Here is a 24,810-nt window from a genome sequence, read left to right as displayed (position 1 = left end):
AGCCAAAAGCCACACAGAAAACCAGTCTGAGCTCAAGAGTGAGACAGAGGACCTCCCCTTGCTCAGTTTCCAGTTACCATGAGAGTTTAGTCACATGCATTTATTAATTTCAGGCTTGCTGGATCTATGTTGTTGTGACCAGCCTCCATCCCTCTGCTTCCCTTTATTTTATAGGAAATGGATTCCTGTTTTGTAACCTGCTCTGGGAAGCAGCTGCCCAAGCCAGCATCTCCCCCTCCACATTGCCTCTGGAATGTGCTGTATCTTATCATTTATTTTGGCAACAATAAATCCAACATGTTTTTATTTGCATTTCAGTATGGCTTTTCTGTTTTTACTGTTCTGCTTGCGGTTTTTTTGACTCTTGGTACCTGAGGAATTTCTAATCCTATGGTATGAAATTAAGTTACAAGCACTCAGTTTTCTTCCCTGAGCAAACAGACTCGGAAGCTGAGTGCTGACCTCCCTGCTAAAATGAAAGGGAAATTCTTAGTTGAAATTTAACATGTTTTTTCTCACAACTGGGGTGACCTAAGGGCACGTGCGCAACCAGTTTCCATGGATCAGCTGTCGGGCTGAAACTTATCCCGCCTTATTTTCCTAAAGTGGATGTTTGTAACTTCATACAGACTTACTTGAAAGATTAAAGGAGTTAAACTATGCTGTAAGTTGATCTTGTAGGGGAAAACACCCACTTAAGCTAGACTGATGCATTTATGTTGAACTAAATGTCCAGCAAAGGCCACAAAGGTGATGAGGGGTCTGGAGCATCTCTATGGGAGCTGGGCCTGATTTAGTTAGAGAAGTCAGAAAGGGGATCTCACTAATGCATATAAATATCTCAAAGCAGGTTTCAAGAGGATGGTGCCAGACTCTCTTCAGGTGGTGCCCAGCGACAGGACAAGGAGCAATGGTCATAAACTAAAACAAGAAGTTTTGCCTCAACATGAGGAAGAATTTCTTTATGCTGAGGGTGGCAGAGCACTGAACAGCTGCCCAGGGTGGCAGAGCACTGAACAGCTGCCCAGGGTGTGTGGATTCTCTCTCTGTGGAAACATTCCAAAACCACCTGGACACATTCCTATGTCACCTGCTCTTGGTGACCCTGCCTGGGCAGGAGGGTTGGAATGGATGATCTCCAGAGGTCTCTTCCAATCCTAAGGATTCCATCATCTATGCAAGAGCATGTCGGCTTGGGTTGGTGGGGCTGGTTAGGTATTAGAACAAAGTTTTTCACCCAGAGGGTGGTCGGGTACTGAACAGGCTCCCCAGGGAAGCGGTCACAACTCCAACCCTGCCAGAGCTCCAGGAGCGTTTGGACAACGCTCCAGGTATAGTTGGGATTGCTGGGGCTGCGCCGTGCAGGGCCGGAAGCGGGACTCTGACGCGCCCCGTGCCTCCCCTCCGTGCCCGGGCACTCCGAACCCCCAGGACGGCCGGGCACGGCCCCGTGTGACGCTGCCAGAGCACTGGGAGCCCGCCCGGCCTTGTGGCGGAGCGGGGCGGCCCCAGGTGCGGGGCGCGGCCGGGGGCGGCCCCGGGGGCGGGCGGGGGAGTCCCCGGACGCCCGGGCAGGGCCGCATTTAAGGAGCGGCGTCGGAGCGCGGGAGCCTCGTCACCGCGCCTGCAGCCGCCACCATGCCCGTCAAAGGAGGCACCAAGTGCATCAAGTACCTGCTCTTCGGCTTCAACTTCATCTTCTGGGTGAGGCGCCCCGGGCTGTGCCCCCCGCGCTGCCCGGGAGGGAGCCCGCGGGATGGGGATGGAGGGGAGGGGAAGCGCCGGGAGCCGCGTTTTATTCGCTTTTCTGGTGCGTGGCTTCTGCCGTTTTCCCCACTTGCTGCCGCCCGGGAGGAGAGGGGCGGGTGCCCGGGTGCTCACCGCTTTATTTTTCACGTCTTTCGGGTTTTATCGTAAGGCGGGCTGAGTGTGCTGCCGGGCGGGGAGGGGATGCTCGGTTTGCGGGTAGCCCCCCCGTCCCCTCGCACTACATACGATCCTCGCCCTAAAATTCTGTGTGCAGGTCGGGCTCCCCGGGGGCTTCCCCGGTGCCGAGGCTGTGTCCGGGCTGAGCCGGTTCCTCGCAAGTTGCAGCCTGTGGTTGTCGTGTGTGTAAACTTCTCGTGTTGATAGGAACTGTGGCTTCGCTTCGAGTTTAATCTCTCGGAGTAGAGCAGCACCAGTTGAAATCGCGTCTCCGGTGTGGTTGGCCAGGCAGGGTGAGAAAGCATGGCTGTGCTGAGAGGCTGAGGCTGTTCTCAAGCACTCGGGGCATGGGCACCTGGATTTAGCGCTGGCTGCTGCATGGAAAAGTACCACAGGAGCGCAGCACAGCTGCTTGTGTGCCTGATGGATAGGTGCGAAGTGTGTAGTTCAGAAAGTTGGGTTTTTCTGGGCTGTTGGCCACGGTGGACAAGTGCGTGTGTGGCTCTGATGTGGAGGAATGAAGTTGGAGCTGCAGAAAGAAGCCGCGTCTGGAGTCAGTCGAAGCACTGCCCGTGGGATGAGTGGAAGTTGCAGTGTTAAAGGATAAAATGCTCGGGATGTCTCGATGTGAAAATGGCTTACAGCAGAGTTGAGGAAACAGAGCTGGGCTGCAGTTGAGGGAAGTTGTGCAGAATTTGACCCAGGAAAGCATATGCTGCCACCCAGGACTTGCCAGGACAGTGAGCAGGGCTGTCATATTTGGAGGGTTACAGCTCATCAGAAGGAAAAGCCTAACAAAGCACTGCCTGAAACTTCTGGTCACTGAGTTTCTAAACCTCTTGTTGAAAAAGACTGAAGTATTCGTGGTTTGCTTTGTTTTGTTTTGTTGGCTTGTTTCAAAGCTGCAGACTTTCTGCGAAGTGTTTTATAGGACGAAATTTCTTGTTGTGGCAAAGGCATTGCCTCAAAGAAGCTTTTAACCTGAGCATCTCCACCTTGTTGTCTGGGGCCCAGGGCTGAGGATAGGGAGCAGGGTTTTGTTTAGCTCTGGATGTACCTGTTGCACGGGAGTGTCACGGTAATAAAGCTCTGAGACTTTACTTGTACCTTTGAGTGCTTGTGGATACAGAATTGTACTGGTGACAGCATGGAGGGAAGAGGAGCTGGTGCTGCTGCCCAGAGGAGCTGAGAGATGACAGCTTTTCAGGTGGCCTTTTTGAGGCTGGCAGTATCCAGCTAGGATGTGGGAAAGAGAAGAGAAATAAAAAAAGAATTAAAGGGAGATTAATGCATCTTGAAGATCCCAGTGTCTGGAGGCCCCAAGAGGCAGTAAAATCCAAGCAGCTTGGGTCAGCCACAGATAAGTGTGTGTTTGACCAGCTGGAGTGGTCCTTGGCTCTTGGGGATCACTACATGTCATTGTGGCCTCCTGAAAACTGGTGAAGGGGAGTTTAAAGGGTGTGGTTTTAGTGAACCTGGAGTCCTCTGGGGAGAAATAAAGTAGCCGTATGTTGGGTTATTCTGCACTGAACAGTGTAAAATGAATGGTGTCCTGGGGCTGGCAGCATTAGAAGGCAAGAATCACCCTAATAAGAAAAAAGGGTTTAATGTTTCTTACGGCTTTGCAGATGTGAAATGTCTGTGAAGTAATGGAATGAAGCTGACAGAAACTGTTGTGCCTGAGTGCAATGCTGAGTCTCCTTTTTTTTTTTTTGAAATAAGTTGCCTCAAAAGGATAGGTGAGGAATTTAAGTGGTCTGCAGCAAACCTGCAGGTGGCTGTGGATGCCATGTTAGGTGGAATGTATTTGCTTCCATCAGAGGCTTGAACAAGGGTGAAAGGAAGCAGAAAGGCTCAAATAGCTTGGTAAAGGAAGTTACTGACGTTAAAAGGGGAACTCTCAAAGCTTAAGCTATATCCAAAGGAAGGACATAAAGGTTCATAAATTCTGGTGAGCTAAATAAAATATCCAATAAGGTTAGTCAAAGGAAAGCTTTAGGAGTAATCTGCAAAAGCAAATCCAACATACCCCTCTTCAGACACATGAGGAAAAGGGAGTTTCTCAGGGAATCCTTCCAGGCAGTAATAGCTCCAAGTATGAAAGTTTTGGGAGCGATGTTTGGCAGGACTTTATTTTATTGGGGAAGATTTTTGGCAAAGTTCTGTGCCATAACCTGTCTTTGAATCCTGCACAGGCTTGAACTGACCTCTTGATGCAGAGGAGGTGAAACAGCAGCTAATGTTTGATTAACAGTTCTCCAAGGTCACACAACACTTCAGAACTCCAAGTGAGTTTCGATTAGGTAACTCCCCCTGCTCACCATCCATCTGGGTGCTGGAGCGCTGGAATGCAGCGAATTGGAGGCTGGGTTTTCGCTTTATGGTAGTCTGGGATACAGGGAGAGTGGCACATACGGAGCATCTGGAAGAAGTGGAGGAGAAGAGTCTTTAAAAGCAGATGTACATGTGGAGATAGGACACTGGCTACTGCAAGGAGAAGTCAGAGTCCATGAAGCTGCTGCCTTGGAGCCTTTAAAAAGCCTTAATGTTGGAGAGAGCAAGGGCTGGTTGGTGTTGGTTCACTTGTTCAATGTCTTCTGGAAATCTCAGGCCTCTTGTTAAAACCAGGCTGTCCTGGAATAAGATCCTGGTGAGGATGAGCTGGCTGTTGGAGTGGAGGCAGGACTGTGGTGAGGTGCAGCTCTCCCCTTGTGGAGAGAAGCAGTGGTGCTGGCACACTTGTGGTGATCAGTACAGTCTCACCTCATCTGGAGAAGCATGGGAGGTACTGCTGGGGTGCTGGCTGGCACCCAGTATCCAGAGTGATGGAGGTGATGCCTGCATGCTGACACAGCAGGGTGTGTGACACGGCAGGGTGAGACTCTTGCCAAAGGCAGGCTTCAAGTTGTTCCTGTGGAAGGCACCAGCAGGAGGCTGCCTGGAGTTAAGAACTAAATGGTTCAGGGGCAGCTGCTGCCATGGAGCAGTGAAGCCTTGGGAGAAAAGGCTCTGTGGTGGCTTCACAAAAGCACCAGCTCGGTGCTCAGGATCAACAGAGCAAAAAGAGCTTCAGAAATGAAGGACTGAGAGAAGATGGCTCCCTAAATCCATGGCATGCTGGTGTCCTGCAGTGTTGCAGGCTGCTCTGGTCATCTGCCTGCCTTGAGAGGATCATAGTGGGTCTTGATAATGTTTGGGAAAGGAAGAGGAGAGTTTCTGCCATCAGTAACTCTAAGTAAGTTGGGATTCTTCAGCATGGAAATGTGCTAGAGATCTTCAGGATTGTGATTGTCCAGGCAGTAGGTAGGGCCTGACTATATTGAAAGAGGCAGTGAGCAAGAGCTGTGGAGTATTAGGCCAGGAAAGAGGACATTTTCAGAAGAAAAGTGTGACTGTGGGGACAGTGGTCGTGCTTTCTCCCTTAGCAGGTGTTGAGGAATAGGTTGGTCAAGGGGTACCTGGCTAACATGGAGTTCAGCAGCCTTTTGTTAGTTTTTCTTCTCCCAAGGTGTTGTCTGTGTCTTTGCACAATCTTTAAGTGCTCAACATGTAGACCGGGAGGTCGGTCCTGGGAAATGCTACTGTCTGCCCTGTTATCCTAACCCTTCCTGAGGATCTTGTGCTTGATTGATCTCATGGCCCCTCTCCAGTTGGGAAGGCTGGGCACATATGTGTTCTCTGAAACTTTTGGGACTTCAGAGCTTGGCTTAAAATGTGCTTGTGGCCTAAATGGAAGGAAGGGGACATCTTTGGATGTTTGCTACAAGTCAGGTTAAGCATGAATCAGTAAGTTGTGGGGTTCAATACCATGTCTGAGGTGTAGGAATTAGGGATGGCTATATTTTCTCTTTGGATGGAGGGTTGCAGCAGGCACCAGGCTCCTTGCTGCTGTTGTACTGCCCTTGCTGGGGCTGGTGTTCTCCCACCTGGGTTTGCAAACAGCTCTGCTATCTTGGCATGGCCAGTCCTGGCCCTGGCATCTCTGATAGTCTGGTCTCTAATAACAGAAGTTTGGGGGTTGATTTGGGGTGTGGAAGGGAGGTGTCGAGCCTGATACAGAAATAAAGACTTGCCAAGAAGTTGATGGAAACAACACACTTTGTGCCTTAAACTTGAACAGTGAAGTGGTCTTAGCAAAGTTGGCTTGGACCAGCCTTAGTGTGAACAATGCTGGATTGCCCTGACTTGTGTAATGAGTGACTGCCTTTAGCTGTGCTCCCTTAACTCCCTGGGTTTGCTCAGGCTTGTTGGTCCTGGTGATGAAGTCTTTTCCTAGGGAAACTGTGGGCTTCTGAGCTGCCTGGATCGTGCCAGGCAAGTGCCTGTGTGTTCTCCCACTGGCTTCCCGCTGCTGAACAAAAACAAGGCCTTGCATCAGTAGACTTCAGTGCTGGGTTTTCCCCTTGTGAATTTTGTGGGATACAAAGACTTCTGCTGCTGCTATTTATAGTTTAATGTGTTTTAGGCAAACAAGTGCTGTAGCGCAGAGGCAGAGTTCAGGTTGAAGTTTTGGGCATTCATTTTCTTGCTCCTTTCCACTATTGGGCAGCTCTCTTGTCCTAACTTGCCACTCTCCAGAGCGCTGTGTGTTTTATGAGTAAATGCATTTGTCTGTGGTAGTGCCTGCTAAAGTAAGATGAGCAGAATTAGGCCTGGAGAGCTCTTTTCCTTCTGTAACTTGAGGATACCCAGGACTTTGTTCTGAGCCATAATCTCAGCTGCTTTTGTGCACCAAGAAGAGCAATTCAGAGGGTCTTTCCTCCTCCAGTGGAGTGGAGGACTTGCAGGATGGGCAGGGAAATATGCACGTGTCTGTTTGTATGAATATATGCAGGCACATATGAAAAACCCAGAAACGAGTGGCTTTTGCTTTCTGTAATGAACTGATGCACTTGCTGGCTACAGTGTGTGACCCTAATGCTGCTTGGGCTCAGTTCAGTGTATTTTGACTCCAGTAAGTGCTGTGAAGTCAGGAGTGGAGTATGGAGTATGTTGCCTTGAGAAACCTCATGTGAAGCTACTTAAGAGTTCTAGCAGTCCTAGCTCCTATTTGCAATTCTAATTGCAAATATAGTAGACTGGCTTCTGAATAGGAACTTGTATGAAATGGGCACTAGTCTTGGCAGTGGTCCAGGAATTTTGTAATGCTGTTCCTACTGTACTGGAGCACCATTTTATTGCAAAAAGTGCTGTAACATTAACATAGGCTGCAACATTCTTGAAATTAGCTAAGCAGAAAGAAAATACTTCCTTTCCAATCCACTTTTTTCCAAAGGAGTTTGAAAATAGCTGTGGTTTCTCATATAACTGCAAGCCTACACAGCACCAAGTGTTAGGGGAGCTTTTTCAAAGCTCTGAAAACCTGTGCTGTTGTGGCTAACACTAATTCTGTAATTGAGGATTTAGAGTGAAGTTGAGCCTCACCTGTACTTACTGTTTATGGGGTTTTATTTATGGAATACCAGCAAATAACAGGACAGAAACTAGTAGTTCATTACTACTCATAATGTTCTCAGTTTCTTTGCACATGCGTTGCAATGTTATAGATCTGGTCCTGGCTTTGTTAGTTCAGTCTAACACAGTGAGAAGTAAATTGTCTTATGCAGTCAGATTTTTAGCTAGAAATTCAAGTGTTTAGAAGTGAAGATGGCTTTTTTTATGTCTTCTTGTCATGTCCAGGGGTAAACCTATGTATAGAACAGTAGTGTAGGGCCTGACATACCTTCTCACTTCAAGAAAAAAAATGAGTAAGTGTTCTGTTAGATGCAATGCTTAGCTGACAACACTGAAAGTAGTATTTATTTTTGACTGACTTCTGTATTTGCACATAGTGACTTACCTTCTGCTGGAAGTAATGCCATGAGCTTGGTAGAAGTTGTATGTAAGCTTGGCTTGAACATATCAAAATGACAGAACCCACAGTTTTCTTGTGCAAAGGCTTTTTTTTACAGGCTTTGAGCCACTTATCAGGTGTTCTTGAAGTGTCTGATTTCTTCCCTATCCCTGCCTCCACCCTGTGGAAGTGGAGGAAGGGCTGGTGGATGCTGGGGGAGGGTGTCCCCTTCCCAAAGCTTTCTCTGCCAGGATAGACAAAGGACTGTCCTAAGGACTCGATTAGTGCTTGGACCTTGAGAGGTGATTCTGCCCGTGGAAAGATAAGATGCTCTAAGGTGTCTGAGGCAAGTAGGGTGCTTGTCTGGGGATTGTCCCTGTCAAGGTGACAAGGTCAGAAGGGACTGAACAAAATGGTCCTTGCAAAATAGTGGTTAAATCCAAAATAAACTTTCCAGCTTTCAAAAATAGTGTCGTGCATTGTGCTGCTATAGGATGTTTTAACAAAATTTGGGATATTTTTTGTTTAAAACTCAAGATTTTAACACGTGTTTATGGCATTGTTGTTAAATCCAGCGGTTTCCTGTGCAAGCCTTCTGCTGGGAGACCATATCTGTGAAACCTCAGGTGTCAAAGGGGGGCAGAAATGCGGTGGGAATTGCTTGATAGCGTTCAGTGCTGAGGCACACCCCGAGCTCAGGCTCAAGTTAGCCAGGGATGGTGAGGGGAGGGAGGCAGAGTGTTCTGTGTGGCTCCTGCCTCCAGGATAACACAGTTTTTCTCGTCTCAAGTGTATCCTTGACTGGTTCAGGTCCTTTCTTAGCTACCTCTTCTCACATGGAAGGCTGGGACACACCCTTAGATGTACCCGGAGGCAAAGAGAGGGGGGCACACCAGAGCAGTGGGAAGGGGTGACTTCGGAGAAGGGGTGGGGTGGGTGAGAGGAGGGAAGTCCTGCGCAGGAGGCTCACTAGGGAAGGTGCAGGGCTGTGTGAGAAAGGAAGATAGACCGAAAAAGCTGGTTTGGCTGTTGCAACAGGCAGAAAGCTGCATGCAGGAGTGAGCTTTCGGGGCAAAGGGGGTGTGTTTGGACGTGGTGCAAAAAAAAAAAACAACCCGAGAAGCCTGCACAGGGCTGGGAAAGGAGTGACCAGGGAGCTTTATCCTGTTGCAGCCATAGAGTAGCCAAGTAGAGCAGGAATGAGCTGGGAGTGGAGGTTAGGGGAAACAAGGAAGCCTGGTTAGCTGGAGCAGGGAAGTCAGTACCATGATTGTGCCAGGACACGCTGTTACTGGAAAATCACTGCTGCAAACTTTTCCAAAACAGTGAGTGAGCAGTACCCCTTTAACTTCACGTTTTGGTCAGATTGGAAAAAAAAATCCAACCCTGTATTCTGAGCTCTTTTTGCTGTACTTGTCACTATAGAAACATACTACTTACCTGTCTGTTAAGCACACAAACCCACTCTTTTCTTTGTGTGTGTGAAGCCAGACAAAATGGATTACTTTCAGAAATAGTGTCGTTCTTTTTCTGTTAAATTTCTCTTTCATCGCACGATAGAGCTACTTAGAAACACTCAGTATTGCTCAATTCCTGTGACAAAACAAGTCTGTTAGATGGGCAGTCCCCTTGGATTTCCAAACAAAAACCCGACAATTAGGTTATCTGGGGATCTGCTTCCACACAGCCGAGGTGGGGGGGCCTTGCATCCCTTTCCCAGCAAGGAAAAACACAGCTCCCAAACCATCCCAGCACGGCTGCCCATCCTGCTGGCACAGCGTGGGTGAGCAGGGAGGTGACAGTGCCTCAGCCTCAGGTGTGCCACACTGGCCAGAGGTGCTGCCAAGTGCCCATGGGGCTGTGCTTTTCTCTTCCTCAGAGGCTGGTGTTGCTGTGTCCTCGTTTCTCCCTTGTTTTGATGGAAACTTGAAGCTTCAAGTTTCTTGCCTTCTGCTTTAAAACTGCCTTTTTTTAGTTCAGTGGTCACTGTGGGTAGGAAGAGCACAAACTGAGAACATAAGTCTGCTTTCCTTAAGAAAATGAGACAAAAAGTCTCTTATTCTTGGATGAAGGAGCTGCATTTTATTTCTAGTCCACCATGGAGAGAATTATCACTCTGTTAAATTCTGCCACTTTTTTTAGTGCTGTGCAGCAGTCTGCTGGCATGAAGTGTTATCACTGTTCTGTGGTCCTGTAAGTCTCTTGTCTTGCTGGCATCTTCTTAACCTTTCCCACGGAGTGAGTGCTTTTCCAAGGAGAAAACATGCCATGTACCTCTGGGTGGTGGTGGGGGAAGGGTTAAATTTGTGTTTTGAAAGGTGCTATATGAGGTACATCATCTCTGCCCAATGTAAACAGACCAGGTTGTTTCTAGAGGTCATTAACTGAGCCTTCTCCTTTGCTTGGAAATTTAAGATTATCTGCATGGTTACAGTATGGCTTAAGAGTTTCTTTAGTTTTGCAGGCCTTTTCTGTGCCCTGCTCCATTTGCAGAGCTCTCTACTCAAACACTGGAGCTTGATAAGCTGCAAACACGTGTGGTGGGCAGGAAGATGTGGGTGCTCAGGCTTGTGGCTTTGCAGTTTGTGAGTTCCTGGAAAAACCAGCAGAGGCTGCAGGTTTTTTGTAATGATGGTGATCTGAATCCCAATAAAAGCTGAAGACTGTTGGATGACCCAGGAAAGGGAGTCTCAAGCAGAGTGTTTATTTAATACTGGGTGGCTGAACAGCAGTCTAGAAGCAGAGTTTTTTCCATCACTAAGCCCTTCTGATGTTTGAACTGAGGCACTGGGGTGAGATGAGGTGGCAAAGGCTTTTTGAAGTGATGCTGCAGCCAGGAGAGCAGGTAGAGCAGCATCCCTTCTCTCTGCCAGTCCACTTTTGCACCTCTCCCTCCCCTTGGGGTGCAGCTGTGGCACAAGAAATTGAAATAATGACACTCTTGTGACATTCTGTGTCGTACCAAGGTGCTCCAACATAACTTAATCATCTTGTCAGGGTAGCCCTAGCAAGGCAAGCAGGAGGTGTGTGCAGGTGTGCTTGGGAGTAAGCACCAGGAACAACCAACAAAGGCCTTTTGCTTATGTCTGGAAACCTCCAGGTGAGTTTAGCCTTGTGGGTTGTGTGTCACTTGATCTGTTTTCCCAGCTACAGCCCTGCAGCTCCTCTTGGAGGCAGGCCTGGCACTCGGCTTCCTGCCCTACAAGAAAAGCTGGTTTAGGAAAGCTAGGGCTGCCTGCGAGCAAGAACTCTTCCACAGCAGGGAGAAGGGGCTCTCAGGTTCCCGTTTCTCAGCTGGGCTTGGTGTGGAAGGGGTGTATCCTTGGGTGCTTGCCAAGGGAAGGCCATCCATATTCCCACTGAAAGTTGCCATTATTAAACACTTCCCGTTTGCTTAGAGGCGTATCAGGAATGTTGTTTCCTTCTAGAAGGACCTTCTTATCAGAGATCAAGCTTTACTGGGCTTTTATTTTTGCTTGCTTGCATGCTTTTCCTGGCCCAAGCACCAGACTTTTTATAAACTTGTTGCTCACTCTTAAGTTTAAATTTTTAATGTCTGCTGCAACATTTGGGATTTCTGTTCTCATCTCACTTTTGCAGAGCTTTTTTTAATAGTAAATGGTCTTTAAAGGGAAAACTGAGAAGCACACTCCAGCTTTCTACTTTGTCCTGGTTTGTTCTTTTTTTTCCACATGCAAGAGAACCCCATTTTTTTTCTTTTTAAGGGAGGATTCAGTCTGTTGAAAGCAAACTGTTGCTATTTGCCTTACCAGAGTGCAATTCCCTCTTTCTTGCAACACTTCCTATGCCTTTTGCCTGATGTTTCATCCAGAGGCTAATTTATACACAAAGTGACTTGCTGCAAACACAGGCACCAATGTTAAGAGGAACTTGGAGGCACACAGGCAGGGATGATAATGAAATAAAATTAAATACGACCTAAAATTTGATTGTACTGCTCCAGATCAGCAATGTTGTTAATTCTGCAGCTTGTATTTTCTTCTTCCTGTCAGTGTGGTCACTTAATGGGTTGGTTTTATCTTGTTTTGCAAGAAGGGCACTCTTCCTGAACTCCCTTCTATGGTACACTGAACTCTCAGGAGTCTGTTTAATACACTGAAACTTTCAGCTGGCCTCACAAGGCACTTTTCCTTGTATTACACTTGCTCTTCGGTGTGAAGCTTTAAGGTCACTCAGCCATGCAGTGTCACTGCAGCCACCCAGAATAAAACAATGTGTGGAAGGATTAGTAGAAATACTGACACTTGGCAAAACCTTGGATATTTTCAGGAAGGAACAAGAATGGCATTGTTCTCCTGTGGCATGGAGTTTATATTATGTAAATGCCTCTGTGAACAAGGTGCCTCATGGGTGGAACTTTGTTCATGTGTTGGTATCCCCATCCTTTTATGCTGGTCCTTTGTCACCACCTCTTTAAATAAGAGCTGTATTCTGTGTTTGCTTCTGATTTTGTTACTAATGCAAGGGTGGGTGGAGTAATTGGTATCATTTAACAAGCCTTCCTTGTTCTTACAGCTTGCAGGGACAGCAGTTCTTGCAATTGGACTATGGCTTCACTTTGATTCACAGACCAAAAGCGTCTTTGAACTGGAATCTGACACAAAGTTTTACACAGGTGAGCTGGAGGATCACTCAGGGAATATGTCACACTTTTGCACCCTAGTTTCCAGGCTGCTGAGAAACCTTGGCTTTCCTTAAAGGGTAGAAAGGCAAAGCAGCCCTAAACAGCCCGAGAGCAGCTTCCCCTGTGCAGCGCTGTTGTGTGAGTGGTTTCTTGGCTCTTCATCCTTTTTCCCACAGCAGTTCCTCTTTGTTACTGTCAGTAAACATTTTGTAATCCCAAGGGCTCCTGGTAGACTCAGAGGATGTTTCTTCTGATGCTCATCACAATATGCGTCAGCAAAGTTTCATGCTAAACTAAATGAGTAATTAATATTTTTTCTCCAGAGTGACCAACCTAAACGACCCAAAACACAACTCTGTTGCCTCTTCTCTCAGAAGGAGCATGTGCACTGTTGGCTAACTCTTAAAAGCCCCACATCTCCTAATTCATACTGAACTGAATGGGAAGAATGCACAAATATCTTGGTCCATATGAGAATTTCTCCAGCCCACATGGATCAACGTAGCTTTAGCTCAACCATGTGGAAGGTGTTTGTAAGAAGATTAATTAGGGGACACACGTATTTTCAGTTTATGTTAATGTCATAGGAATTCCTGAGTGAACTGGATTTTATCTGAACTTTGTTTTTGATCTCTACAGTTGCTTCTAGGCTTGGGCAGGGCAACATACATAATTTGGTGGTTGTCACCTGTAGGTGCTCAAACCCTTAGAGCAGCTCTGCTGTGAGGAAAGGCTGAGGGAGTTGGGATTGTTCAGCCTGGAAAAGAGAAGGCTTTGGGGTGACCTCACTGTGGCCTTGCAGTGCCTGAAGGGAGTCCACAGGAAAGATGGAGAGAGACTCTTGACAAGGGCCTGGAGTGACAGGACAAGGGGCAATGGCTTCACGCTGACAGAGAGCAGGTTTAGATGGGATATTACAAAAAAATTGTTTCCTGTGAGGGTGCTGAGGCCCTGGCACAGGTTGCCCAGAGAAGCTGTGGCTGCCCCATTCCTGGAAGTGTCCAAGGCCAGGTTGGATGGGGCTCTGAGCAAGCTGGGATAGTGGAAGGTGTCCCTGCCCCTGGCAGGGGATTGGAATTAGGTGATCATTAAAGGATAGCTTCATCTCTCTCTTGCCAAAAACTGGCTCCTGTTGTGGGCTGCTCAACCTGTGACAACTCCCAGACTGGGGTCTGAAGGGTCACTTGCAAGGAGGTGCAACCTGTGTTGCAGCCTCATGGTATCTGGTAGCCTGTGCCTACAGGGAATACTGTTAGGAATGGTGTAGAGGCCACAGCTGGGAATATTGAGATGCTTATGGGGCTTCATGAAGAAGCTGCAGGCATGCAAACATCTGTTTGCAGGCATGCAAACATCTTATCTGTGAGAAAATTTGTATTTTGCCCTTGATATGATGGCATCCTAGCAAACTGCGTGGTTCATGGAGCTGCCAGGAAGATTCCCAGATGCTTATAAGTGGACCTCAGAAAAGGAACAGAAACCTAAACTTGGCCATTGAGGTGAATATTTAGCAAGTCTTATTTTAGGTAGTCTAAAACAACCCTTTCACCTCCTAAAACATAAAACTTTTATGGTGTGATGCTTAAGCTACTGGCTGGATGCAGCCAGTGAAACCTGATTGAAATCTCTGTAGGTTAAACTGAGTTTTAAAAGGAAGCTTAATAGGAATTTCTGCTTTAACATAATTTTCTGGGAGTAGTTACTGACTGCAGTAAGTTACAAAGCAAGTTACCTCAAAGGCTTTCTGTACAGCTCAAAATAAACTGGAATAAGAGGTACTGATGGACTATTTTTATTCTAATTTTTCAAAATGGAAAAAAGTTTAAGATGAGATTAAAAAGTCCATGTTGGAATTTCCTCCTGATAAGGAATGTCAGGCTTAATCCTTACAAATGCTTCATCAAGTAGATGCTTATTTTGGCAGCTAATCTTACTGGTTTGCATCTAGAATATATCATTTGCAAATGCTTACATCTGGCTTCCTTTAATTAGTATTGATTGGGTCTCTGAACTGTATTTTTGTCCCCATTGATCTTTGTGCTGATTCTTTGATATTTTACCACCCCTGTAATACTTCCTTGTCATCCTTTGGGACTTCTCTTGCTTTTTCCAGCTCACAGCTATGATGCTTAGGCTGGTTGTTCCCAAGTCTAGGAGCCAGAGGATTGGGCATGAATGGAGCCTTTTAGCCCAGAAATGTTTGCTCTTTCTGTTTCAATATATATTTACTACCTCAATTCTGGGCAGAATAGTTTACAAGCTCTGACACTTTTTATAGTTTGAAGAAGAATCTGCTTCAAGACTTCTCAGTTGTTAATAAACCACTGTTCAACTGTCTCTAAATCCAGTTGTCTCTATCTTCACCTAAGGAGAAGTGGATAACTCTGCCTCTGAGCCAGTTTTAAAAAGTGTCTTCCAGCTTATCTTAGATGGCTTTATCTTGCCCATTTTCTAAAACTTGTGAAACTGCACTAGGGATACACATTAATTGTGACAAGTTGAAGGTTTTATTTATCAATTTTTCAGATGTGCTTGCTTTGAAAATGACACACAACTGTCCCCCCCCCTTTTTTTTTTTTACGTGAAACATCTCGGTAAAGAAACCTTGGCAAAAGCTACAAGTGCTATTTGTGGAGCAATTAATTTCATACTTTGCTGCTGAGGTCTCAGTGACCTGCACACATTTGTTTTCTTCTTCCCTAGGTGTTTACATCCTTATTGGAGCTGGTGCACTTATGATGCTGGTTGGTTTCTTGGGATGTTGTGGTGCATCACAGGAATCTCAGTGTATGCTTGGCCTGGTAAGTGCTCAGGGTTAATGCTCAAAGTTTGAGCAGCATGATGAGAAAGGAAGGAAAATAGTACTGTGTAATTCAAGGGCAACGGACTGTGGACCCAGAACAATCACAGTGTTGAAACTCATGGTCACCTACATAATGCTAAAATGTTAAATATAGATTTCATTTCTGGCTTGAAATCCAAATGTTCATGCTGTATTTGAACACAGGATGATATCAAGAGGCTGGATATGTCTGACATACCCTGAAGTGTCAAGACTGGGAGTATTGTGAACACAGAACTAAAATATTGATAAGAGCCATGCTATCATTGCTAGACAGTTTATCCTGAACTCTGAAGGTTGTGCAGTCTTTAATCTCTGAGACCAGAACTGTGGTATTTGATGCTTGAAACAAGGCTCTACTGTTCATAATCACAGGATGAGCTCTTCTAGTTGACAACTGCTCTGCAAGCCAATTTCTGGAGAGCAACCTCATTGTTTTCAGACTGGAGGGGCCAGTAGAGCTTACTGGGTTCGTGCACATCTGTACACTTGCAGAACTACTCATCCAAATAACCAGAAGACTTAGTTAATAAAAAACAACTACTATGGCCACTGAAAGAACAATTCCCCTTCTGTGTCACAGAAGAACCTAAAATTCAAGTATTACTTGCAAAATGATGCCTCTAAGCCCTTTGTAATTCTGAGTATCTCTTTAAAGTGCTTCTAAATGATAGTGGTGTTTTGGATCTGGTAGTCAGTGAGAGACAGAACACTTTTATTTGTGTATTATGGGACACACAACAAAGTGACCATTAACTCTCTGGGAGCTGGTGGCAAGCTAGGAATTAAGTAATGACCCCTAAAGCAACAGGAGTGACAAACCAGAGTGAAGAATTGGTGTCAGCTGTTTTGATGTGTCTGAATGACTTGGACAACTTCAAAGTTGGAGTTAACAGATGATTGACTTTAATTAACACTGATCAAAAAGCAGAACTGTTGCTTGGAGAGCACTGCCAGACTTACCGACGCTCCTGGGAAGAAGTGCTAACCCAGTGTCCTTTTTCCCGGTGTTACCAATGTCTCAGACCTCTAACTGCAACCTGGTTGAGTGACAGCTCCCACAAGACTGGACAAACTTGCAGTGTATGTGTGTGATGCTGCTTTGTGGTGCTGTGGCCTTCATGAATAATGTGGTCTTTCTTTTCTAGTTCTTCTTCTTCCTTTTTGTGATTTTTGCCCTTGAAATTGCTGCTGGGATCTGGGGATTTTCAAATAAAGAAAAGGTAGGTTGCTCTTAAAAGTTGGGAGTGGTGGGATGCTGGCACAGGTTTCCCAGAGAAGCTGTGGCTGCCCCATCCCTGGAAGTGCCCAAGGCCAGGTTGGATGGGTCTCTGTGCAATCTGGGATAGTGGAAGGTGTCCCTGCCCATGGCAGGGGGTGGGACTTAGGTGATCTTGAAAGTGCCTTTCTGACCCCAGACAGCCTATGAATGTGCCCACAGTCAGCAGTCTGCTGTCATCTCTACTGGTGCCAGTCAAATCCTTATTACCCTGGAAATTTGGGGGAGAGGAAAAAGGCTGATGCAAGCAAATCAACACAAGAAATCTAACTCTAATATTTAAAAATTAGACTCTGGCAGGGAAGCCAGAATCCAAGAAGCTGTTGTGTGCTAGAGGTGCCCTCCAGACAGTACCTGGCTGAGCTGTGAGGTGAAGCAGGCTGGCTGGGAAGCTTTACCACATCCAGAGAGGAGCTGGGTCAGTTGAGGGCTGGGTGTTTCTGTACCTGAAGCATGACTGACATGGCCTGTCCCACCCAAGCAGTCAAGATTCTGTCTTCCTTTAAAATCAGATGCTTGGTGACCAGAGTTGCTTTTCTGCTCACGTTGTATTTTACAGTGGGGAAGTACAGAAACTTCTGGGGTACAGTAGAGTAGGGAATATTTTTGGGCAGCCAGTGGGCAGAGATTTGGTTCTCTCACTCCTCTTAGAAGCTCAGATTTGGAAGGGGGAACAGTCTTACTTGTTTAGGTGTGGCTGTTAAAGCGATTGTACAGTTATTTCTTGTCTGAAACAGGTGAGCCTTCTGTCCACCCTCTATTTGTACATGGCAGAAGAATGGGTGGATTTTTGATGACTGACTTGCTGAAAGCAAGTTTTTCATAATTAATATAAGGTATGATGCTAATACACCACTAATAGACAACTCTTTGCTTTTCCTTAGATTATTGATGAGTTAAAGGAGTTCTACATGGACACCTATAGAAAGAGAACTCAGTCAAGTGCCAGAGACACCCTGAAGGCATTTCAGTTTGCTGTAAGTATATGGTTCTGCTTAACCTGGAGAGTAACACAGCTGCTCCTTACACTGTTCTCCATGCCACCCAGTCCCCTGTAAAAGTCTAGTCTCTTTTTAGTTAGAAGAAACCAAAGATTTCAGAGATGTTTTTGTGTAGTATAAGTGAATTCAGGATGCCTTTATTGTCCTTCTGAAGTGCCTAGAACTAATTCTTGTTTTTCTAAAGCTCAGCAGCAGGCTGGGAAACCCTGGATCTGTGCTACTGAGCTAGTGGCACCCTGGTATGCACACCTGCATGTCTGTGAGGGGTTCAGCTTTGTGTCTGTAAGGAGCACAAGCTGTCACCAAAATGATTTTGTGTGTACTTAATGAGATCTTGCTCTTCCTTTCAGAACCTTGTCCTTGAATTTAATGAAGGCTTGTTAAAATTAGGTGTATAGCAGTCATGTTGACAGGACTTGGTCTGTAAAAAAAACTAATGTAAACTTTCTTTTTTTTTTTTTTACTGGATTACTGAGCAAAAATAAGGATTATTTAACCTGGGTCTCTTTTTTGTGTTTTCTCTTGAAGCTAAACTGCTGTGGCACTACTGGAGCTTTGGAGCAGCAGTTCATGGACACCTGTCCAGCAAAGACGCTGTCTGAGTCGTTCTCTGTCAAGGTACAGCTTGGCTTAATTCACCATCAGCTCTGCCCAGTGGGTAGAATGAGAAACACAGTTTAGGAAACCCTCCCAGTCCATGGGAAATCCCCATGTCACACTGGTGTGGCAGTCTATGTCTGTAATCAGGCTGGTTGTGGAAAACAAACCCACTGTTACTGTGGAAAGAACAAGCAGGAAATCTGACCTTGCTCAGGAAATGTGCAGTCTGTGTGTCACAGACTCCCTGGTGGGGTGGGCAGTGGAAGATCAAAATTTTGCCTAAAAAAAGCCACCCTCACAGTGCTTGAGAGCTCTGTTCTCCTCACTGCTGTCACCTCCCTCCTGGTTAGGGAGAAGTAGAGCTTGGGGTGGGAGCAAGTCTGAAGCTTCAGCAAGGACAGGGAGAGGGGAGCAAGGCATTGGTAGCCTGTTCAGGTGAGTTTGTCATTGTGAAGGCAATTCTCTGACTCAGTTTCCCTCATGGAATATTGCTGCAGAGGTGCTTGTATGCCACAAATAACAGGAGAAAACAGCTTGTGTAGATTTTAACCACCCCTCTCTTCCTCTTTTCCTTACAACCATCTGGTGCTCTTGCTTTATGCTCCAGGACAGTTTGTGTGAGTCCTCCTATGGTTCTTACCATGCAGGATTTAAATTAATGACTTGTTTTTTTCACTTTAATTGACAACTTCAAGTATCTGCCCACATGAGACCCTTCAGTCTATATCTTTAGTCCTGGCTGTGCAGTCTGAGTTGGAGTGTGTGGGAGTAGCTGAGACTGCATGCAGGTTTTATTGTTTGCTTTTATTCTGCTGTGTGTTTTGGCTTCATCTGTTAACTTCGTCTTGTGATGCCTATTCCCAGTTGTAAAAAAACAGTGGATAGACTGCAAGATCAAAGGGATGCAATGGAGTGTGCCTCTAAGAAGCAGTGCTGTGTTGGTATTCTGATTGAACTGACTCATTCTTGCCAGTATATCCCTTTAATCCCAGATTCAGTCTTTCTTTCTAGAATGGATAAGGAACAACAACAGAGAAAGGTAGCTTTCAGCAGCTCACTGATGTTCGCTGCTGAACAAGCAGGACAGAAGCTGGGATGAGACTTTGACCAGCTGCCAGGCTCTTAAAGATTTATACCTCTGTAAAAGTGCCTTGTTTGGCCACCATGTGTCTGTTCTGGGGAAGGGACTATACATATATATATATGTATATATTTTTTTTTTTAGTTGCAAGGGTAATTCATTGTCCTGGGAACATTAAACTGACTCCTCTGTGAATTTGCCCCTAGCATGGATCCTAGTCCAGGACATCCTGCCATTCCCATGCACTGTTGGTTCATGAGGTGTCTGCAAAATTACAGTAGCAATTGTCAATATTGAGTGGCTTTAAATCCCTTTTGATAAGGGATGAGCAATGCATCATCTGAAGTGCTGACAGCCATTAGTAACAGGCCAAGCTTGATAAACTGAGTGTTCAGATTGAGAGGGGAAGCCTGCTGTAGTCAAGGTGCTGTTAACAGGTTTGAGATACTTGAAGAGTAGGTTTAAACTTCTCCACCAACCCTTGTGTGAACCATCCCTGGCTCTCTTTAAGGATGTGGCAGTAAAGGCCAGATCAAAGCAGCTTTCAAAAGATGAGTTCTAATGAGCCTTGTGTGTGTAAAAACACTAATGAACAATCTGTCCCATTTCAGTCCTGCCCTGCTGCCATTGATGAAGTCTTCAAATCCAAATTCAACGTGATTGGAGCAGTTGGCCTTGGCATTGCTGTAATGATGGTGAGTTTCCAGATTATTCAGAGGGTATCTGGGTGCCCAGAGGATACTCAGAGCAGAAGTCTTGTAGAACAGTGCCTGGCCCAGCAGCCCACACAGCCATTCCATGGAGGACAAGTCCCAGCAGGTTCAGGGTGTGTGCTGCAGGGCCCTGAGGTAGTGCAGAGGCTGGGATGTCTCAGGCCTCCCTGCTTCTGCTTTGGATTAGGATCTGCCTCCTTGCACTTTCACCAGTGGTGAAATCTTATCAGTGGTGTGTGTATATATGGCGTGAAAATGTATTGGTCCTGTTGCTGGCCCACATCTTAATCCTCAGATCTCTTGGGGATTCTTTTCTTTATAACAATTACAGGCTCTGCTAGAGGGCTGAAATAACAGGGCTGCTGATACTTTGTGTTTGACTTCTCTGGAGAAAAGCACATGCTGGGATGATCAAAGGTTTCTTAGGAGATCTGGCAGTGGTTTATAGCTGATGATGCTGTGCAGGGCCAGGAGTTGGATTGAAGATCCTTGTGGGTCCCTTCCAACTTGACATACTCAAGTATTGAGGTGAATGGGATTCATGGGAATGATCTGAACTTTGGGGATGGTGGGGCAGGGATCCCAGAGTAAAGTGTGAAAACACAGAATAAATGTGGCCTCTGGTGCTTGTCCTCATGCTGATAAAAGCATGTGCTTTACTTTCCTGATCTCTAACCTGTCTGCTTCCTTTCCAGATTGTTGGCATGATATTCAGTATGATTCTGTGCTGTGCCATCCGCAGGGAAAGAGAGATGGTCTAAGAGCTGCAAACCCAAGATTCCTGCACTATAAAAATCCCCATCATTAACTTTAGAGTTCTGAGAGCATTTCTAAAATGTTATATATTTGTTACCTTTTTAATGCTTTATTTGGTACTGATGTAGGTTTGCTTTTTATGTTACAGGTTAAAATGATAAAGGTTTATCTGACTCAAGACAAACATTGTACATAAAATATCTGACTTTCTTGAAACTTACATAATCTGGATGTAATTTATGTTGGACACAATTTGATACTTAATAAAGAGTAAGATGTATTGTTTGTGGGAGAGAGGAGATGTTGCTATGTTGATTAATCCCACTGTTTGATGCATAGCAAGGAGTTGAAGTTGCATAACATGTTTAAGTGTTTTTGGGATAAAGCAGGAAATAAATCCTATGCCAATGCCCCATGTTTGAAGGGAACAGGAGATGCTGTCAGAGCATGTCAGGGAAGGTGTGGTCATTCCTCTTTCCTTGGTGTGTGTGAACAAAAGCAAGTCTTAAGTACATTCCTAAAATGTCACTGCTGTAACACGTTTACTGTCACCTCCCTGGAGGGTGGCAAAGGCTGGCTGTCACACAGGTGATGTGCAGGCAGTGATAGCTCAGTGCAGCCAGGCTGGGCTCTGTCCTGGGGCCAGCTCGGCTTCCTGACAGCCTGTCTGCTGCCACAACTGTCCCCTGGCACCTGGCATGGCCTTGGGCCCTTGGCAAGGCCCATTCCTTAGTGTATGCTCAGGATTTTTTCACTGGCTGGTTTGGGGCTTTGTTTCTCCAAAGCCAGCGAGGTGCAGTCTCAAGGGCTTACAACACGTGTGCCAAATCTCAGGTTTCCAAGTGGAATAAACATGAGTTGCATGAGTAGTTAAGTGTACAGCTCTGCAATTGCAGAGTTGAGGCTGTCCTGTTTCAGTTTAAATTTGGGTATGGGAGAGAGCAGAGACACCAGTGTGGAACCCTTAGCCTAAAGAATTACCAAGTTGCTCTGTATTTCTACTCAAAATGGCTTTTAAGTGGTTTTTGTGTCTCTAAAATACTTTCTGGTGGGGGCTGCCTATGGACTTGGCCAACAAGTTGATGTGCTGTTCCTGTACCTGGTGCTCCCTTACTGTGCAATCTCATCTGTGTTCTCAGAAGCTTCTGGTCTTTGTCCTCTGGGTAGTACAGATGTGTCTGGGTAGTTCTTGCTTGTTCCCCTTTTTCTCCTGCAGGGAGGTTGGTATTTATTATGAGAAATACCAGAACTGGTGGGTGTTGGGCTCTGGCTGATGCATGAATGTATTGTCACCTTTGTGTTACTCACTGTCACTTGTCTAAGGGAACCATGCAGCTCTCCTCTGTAACGCGTTGCACTGTTCTGTGTTCATGGGCTTTCTTAAAAAAAAAAAGTGATTTAAAAAAAGTCAAATGGTAATCATGCTTTTGTGTGTCTTGCAGAGACTGAAATGACTCCAGAAAGGAGTTGATCTAATTTTCTTCTGTGGCTATATGTGACAGGCTGGAGGGAAAAAATGGGAGTCTCATGGGAGTTTGAGGGCAGCCATGTCCCCACTGAGCTCTTGCAGAACTGAGAAGTAGCATTTTTGTCAGCTGTGTAATTCTGGGCATGAGAATGAGCCTGGCACCTGGAAGAGCTGGGGTGAATAGCTGTCACAACCATCAGGGAAGTTCACTGCTGACCTTCTTCTGCTTCTTGTTCACAGAATCATTTAGGCTGGAAAAGACCTCCAAGATCATAGAGACCAACCTTTGACCAATCACCCCCTTGTCAACCACACCAGAGCACTGAGTGCCACATCCAGTTTTTCCTTGGATACCTTCAGGGATGGGAATACCACCTCCTCCCTGGACAGCCCCTTCCACTGACTAATCACCCTTTCAGTGAAGAAATTCTTTCTGATGCCAAACCTGCACCTCCCCTAGTGCAGCTTGAGGCCATTTCCTCTCTTCCTGTTCCCTGGGAGCAGAGCCTGACCCCCCCTGGCTGCCCTCTCCTGTCAGGGATTTGTGGAGAACCAGAAGGTCCCCCCTGAGCCTCCTTTGCTCCAGGCTGAGTCCCCCCAGCTCCCTCTGCTGCCCTTCATCAGACTTGTGCTCCAGACCCTTCCCCAACTCTTGCTCTTCCCAGGACATGCTCCAGCACCCCAATATCTTTATTGAACTGAGGCAAATTGGACATGGGCATTGAGGTGCCAAGTACAGAGGGACAGTCACTGCCCTGGTGCTGCTGGCCACACTTTGATGCTGGTGCATGTGTTCGGGTTGCCAGCCTCTGCTGTGGCTGTACTCCAGCACCTTTTGGTAGAGTCCAGGAAAACCCAGCAGGTTGTAACTGGGGGGAGGAGAACTCTGCTGTAGTCTCAGCACCTCAGATCGTGAGTTTGGGCAGTGGCTGCAGCTCTTAAGCTGGCATCCAGGTCAGCTGAAGATCCAGAAATGAATACCTGCCCCTGTTCCTGTGTTCCACAGAAGCTGGAGAGGGGTTTCCTGGGAGTTCTTTAGCTTGCAGTGCTGCAGCCTTACCCACAGTGTTTATGCTACACTCTGCCTCTTTGATGCCTGCCCTCATCCACATGTGGTTTTCTTAAGCCCTATAGCCCAATCTTTTACCCTTCTTTTGAACATCCTCTGCATGTGGGTTGGTGTTTTCTGAGGAATCAACAGATGGGTAAGTCTTACTTTACCAGAGAGGGAAGAGCTGATCTTTATTACTCAAGTATTAATTTCCTTTTAGTGAGAGCTTGGACTACAGATGTAAAACCTGGTTGCACTCAGCCTCAGACCAGCTAGTCTGGAATGAGTACTACTTCAGTAATGAATATTGATGATTACATGTTAACTTCCACTTTACTGGTAGCAGTTGTGATTAAATTTTGTGAAGAACTGGCTTCTAAAGAATGGCAGCCCTAAAAATCTTGAGTGTGTGGCACTGGCGTCAAGCAGGGAGTAAGTTCCTGTCTTTGAGTTAGGTCAGGAACTGAATGTGACTTGAGAGGTAATACAGAGAGGCAAAAGGGATAACAGATCATTCTGGAAAACAGGAATGGGGGATTACAATACTGGAGGGGAAACAGTGCTTAGGACAATGTCAAGAGCTGTGGCAGGAATGACTGGTGAAATACTTGTGGGAGGGACAGAAGGATCCTTCTGAAGAATAGTCTGCTCAAATTCACAGGGTCAGCAGAGAAGCAAGTACTGATGTTGGGGAAAAATTATCCTAGAAGTGGGATGTCTATTGGGAGGAGAAGATAGGATGAATGAAAACATACAAAAGTAAAACACTTTGGCATAGAAAAGACAGCCTTCCTCATCAGTAAACAAAGGTGCAGCTATGTTAAGACCTTAAGGCCTGCCTGGAATGTGAGAAACCACTCCAGAAAGGAAAAGGGCTTAAGCAGCTTTGTTTCCAAACATAAGCAGATTTCTTCTTCACACACAGGTGCTGCCAATTCTTTGTTGTAAATTCACTTAAAATAGCTGTGGTTTATAGCCAGATGTGACACTATATATTCTATTCTTTATGGGAGTTGCTTATGGGTAGCAAAGAGCTGTGAGATCTAAGCAATCCTGGTCTATCTAGGTATTTTCTTGGATTTGGATGGTAGAGGAGATGGTAACTGGTAACGTAAGTCCTGTTAAACACTAACATAAAGCACTGCCTGTAAAACTGTTAAATCACAGAATGGTTTGGAGTGGAAGGGACCTTAAACATTAAGCCATGGGCAGGGACACCTTCCACTATCCCAGGTTGCTCAGAGCCCCATCCAACCTGGCCTTGAACACTTCCAAGCATGGGAATTGCTCCTAGGCTGCTCTCAGCTGTGCCCCTTGGCTGCTGTGAGGAAAATAAGGGCAGATAAAGCCAAATCACTAAAAGATGTGGCTATTTTATGTGCTGTAACAGACCACATGCAGAATATGAGAATTTGCACCAGAAAGCAGCCTCTTACAAGCTTAAGAGAGTAAGTGTTTGACTAAGGGGAAGGACCTAGCAGTGAAGTCCTGAGGAAAGCTGTATCTGGTTATCTACAGGTAATTTTGCCAGAAGAAAGATTTGTAGACTTACTTTGGAAAACTGGAGCTAGCCTGCCTCAGGAATGGAGGGACTCTCAAGCTAGCTGCATGGTCT

The 24,810-nt window shown here is 46.0% G+C and overlaps 1 protein-coding gene across 1 annotated transcript; it reads left to right on the top strand.

The window, feature by feature from the left end:
- The first annotated feature begins 1,569 nt into the window (after nt 1–1,569).
- Nucleotides 1,570–20,968, top strand: CD9 (CD9 molecule). Its single transcript, XM_082280093.1, has 8 exons — nt 1,570–1,704; nt 12,296–12,395; nt 15,108–15,205; nt 16,395–16,469; nt 17,410–17,502; nt 18,055–18,144; nt 19,819–19,902; nt 20,616–20,968. Exons 1-8 carry the CDS (start codon nt 1,639–1,641, stop codon nt 20,679–20,681), a joined length of 672 nt encoding a protein of 223 aa, XP_082136219.1. The 5' UTR covers nt 1,570–1,638; the 3' UTR covers nt 20,682–20,968.
- The last annotated feature ends 3,842 nt before the right edge of the window (nt 20,969–24,810 follow it).

This window comes from Coloeus monedula (assembly GCF_965178545.1).
Source record: "Coloeus monedula genome assembly, chromosome: 4".
NCBI lineage: Eukaryota > Metazoa > Chordata > Aves > Passeriformes > Corvidae > Coloeus > Coloeus monedula.
The sequence above is the reverse complement of the archived record's forward strand: the minus strand, read 5'-3'. Positions and strand labels throughout refer to the sequence as shown.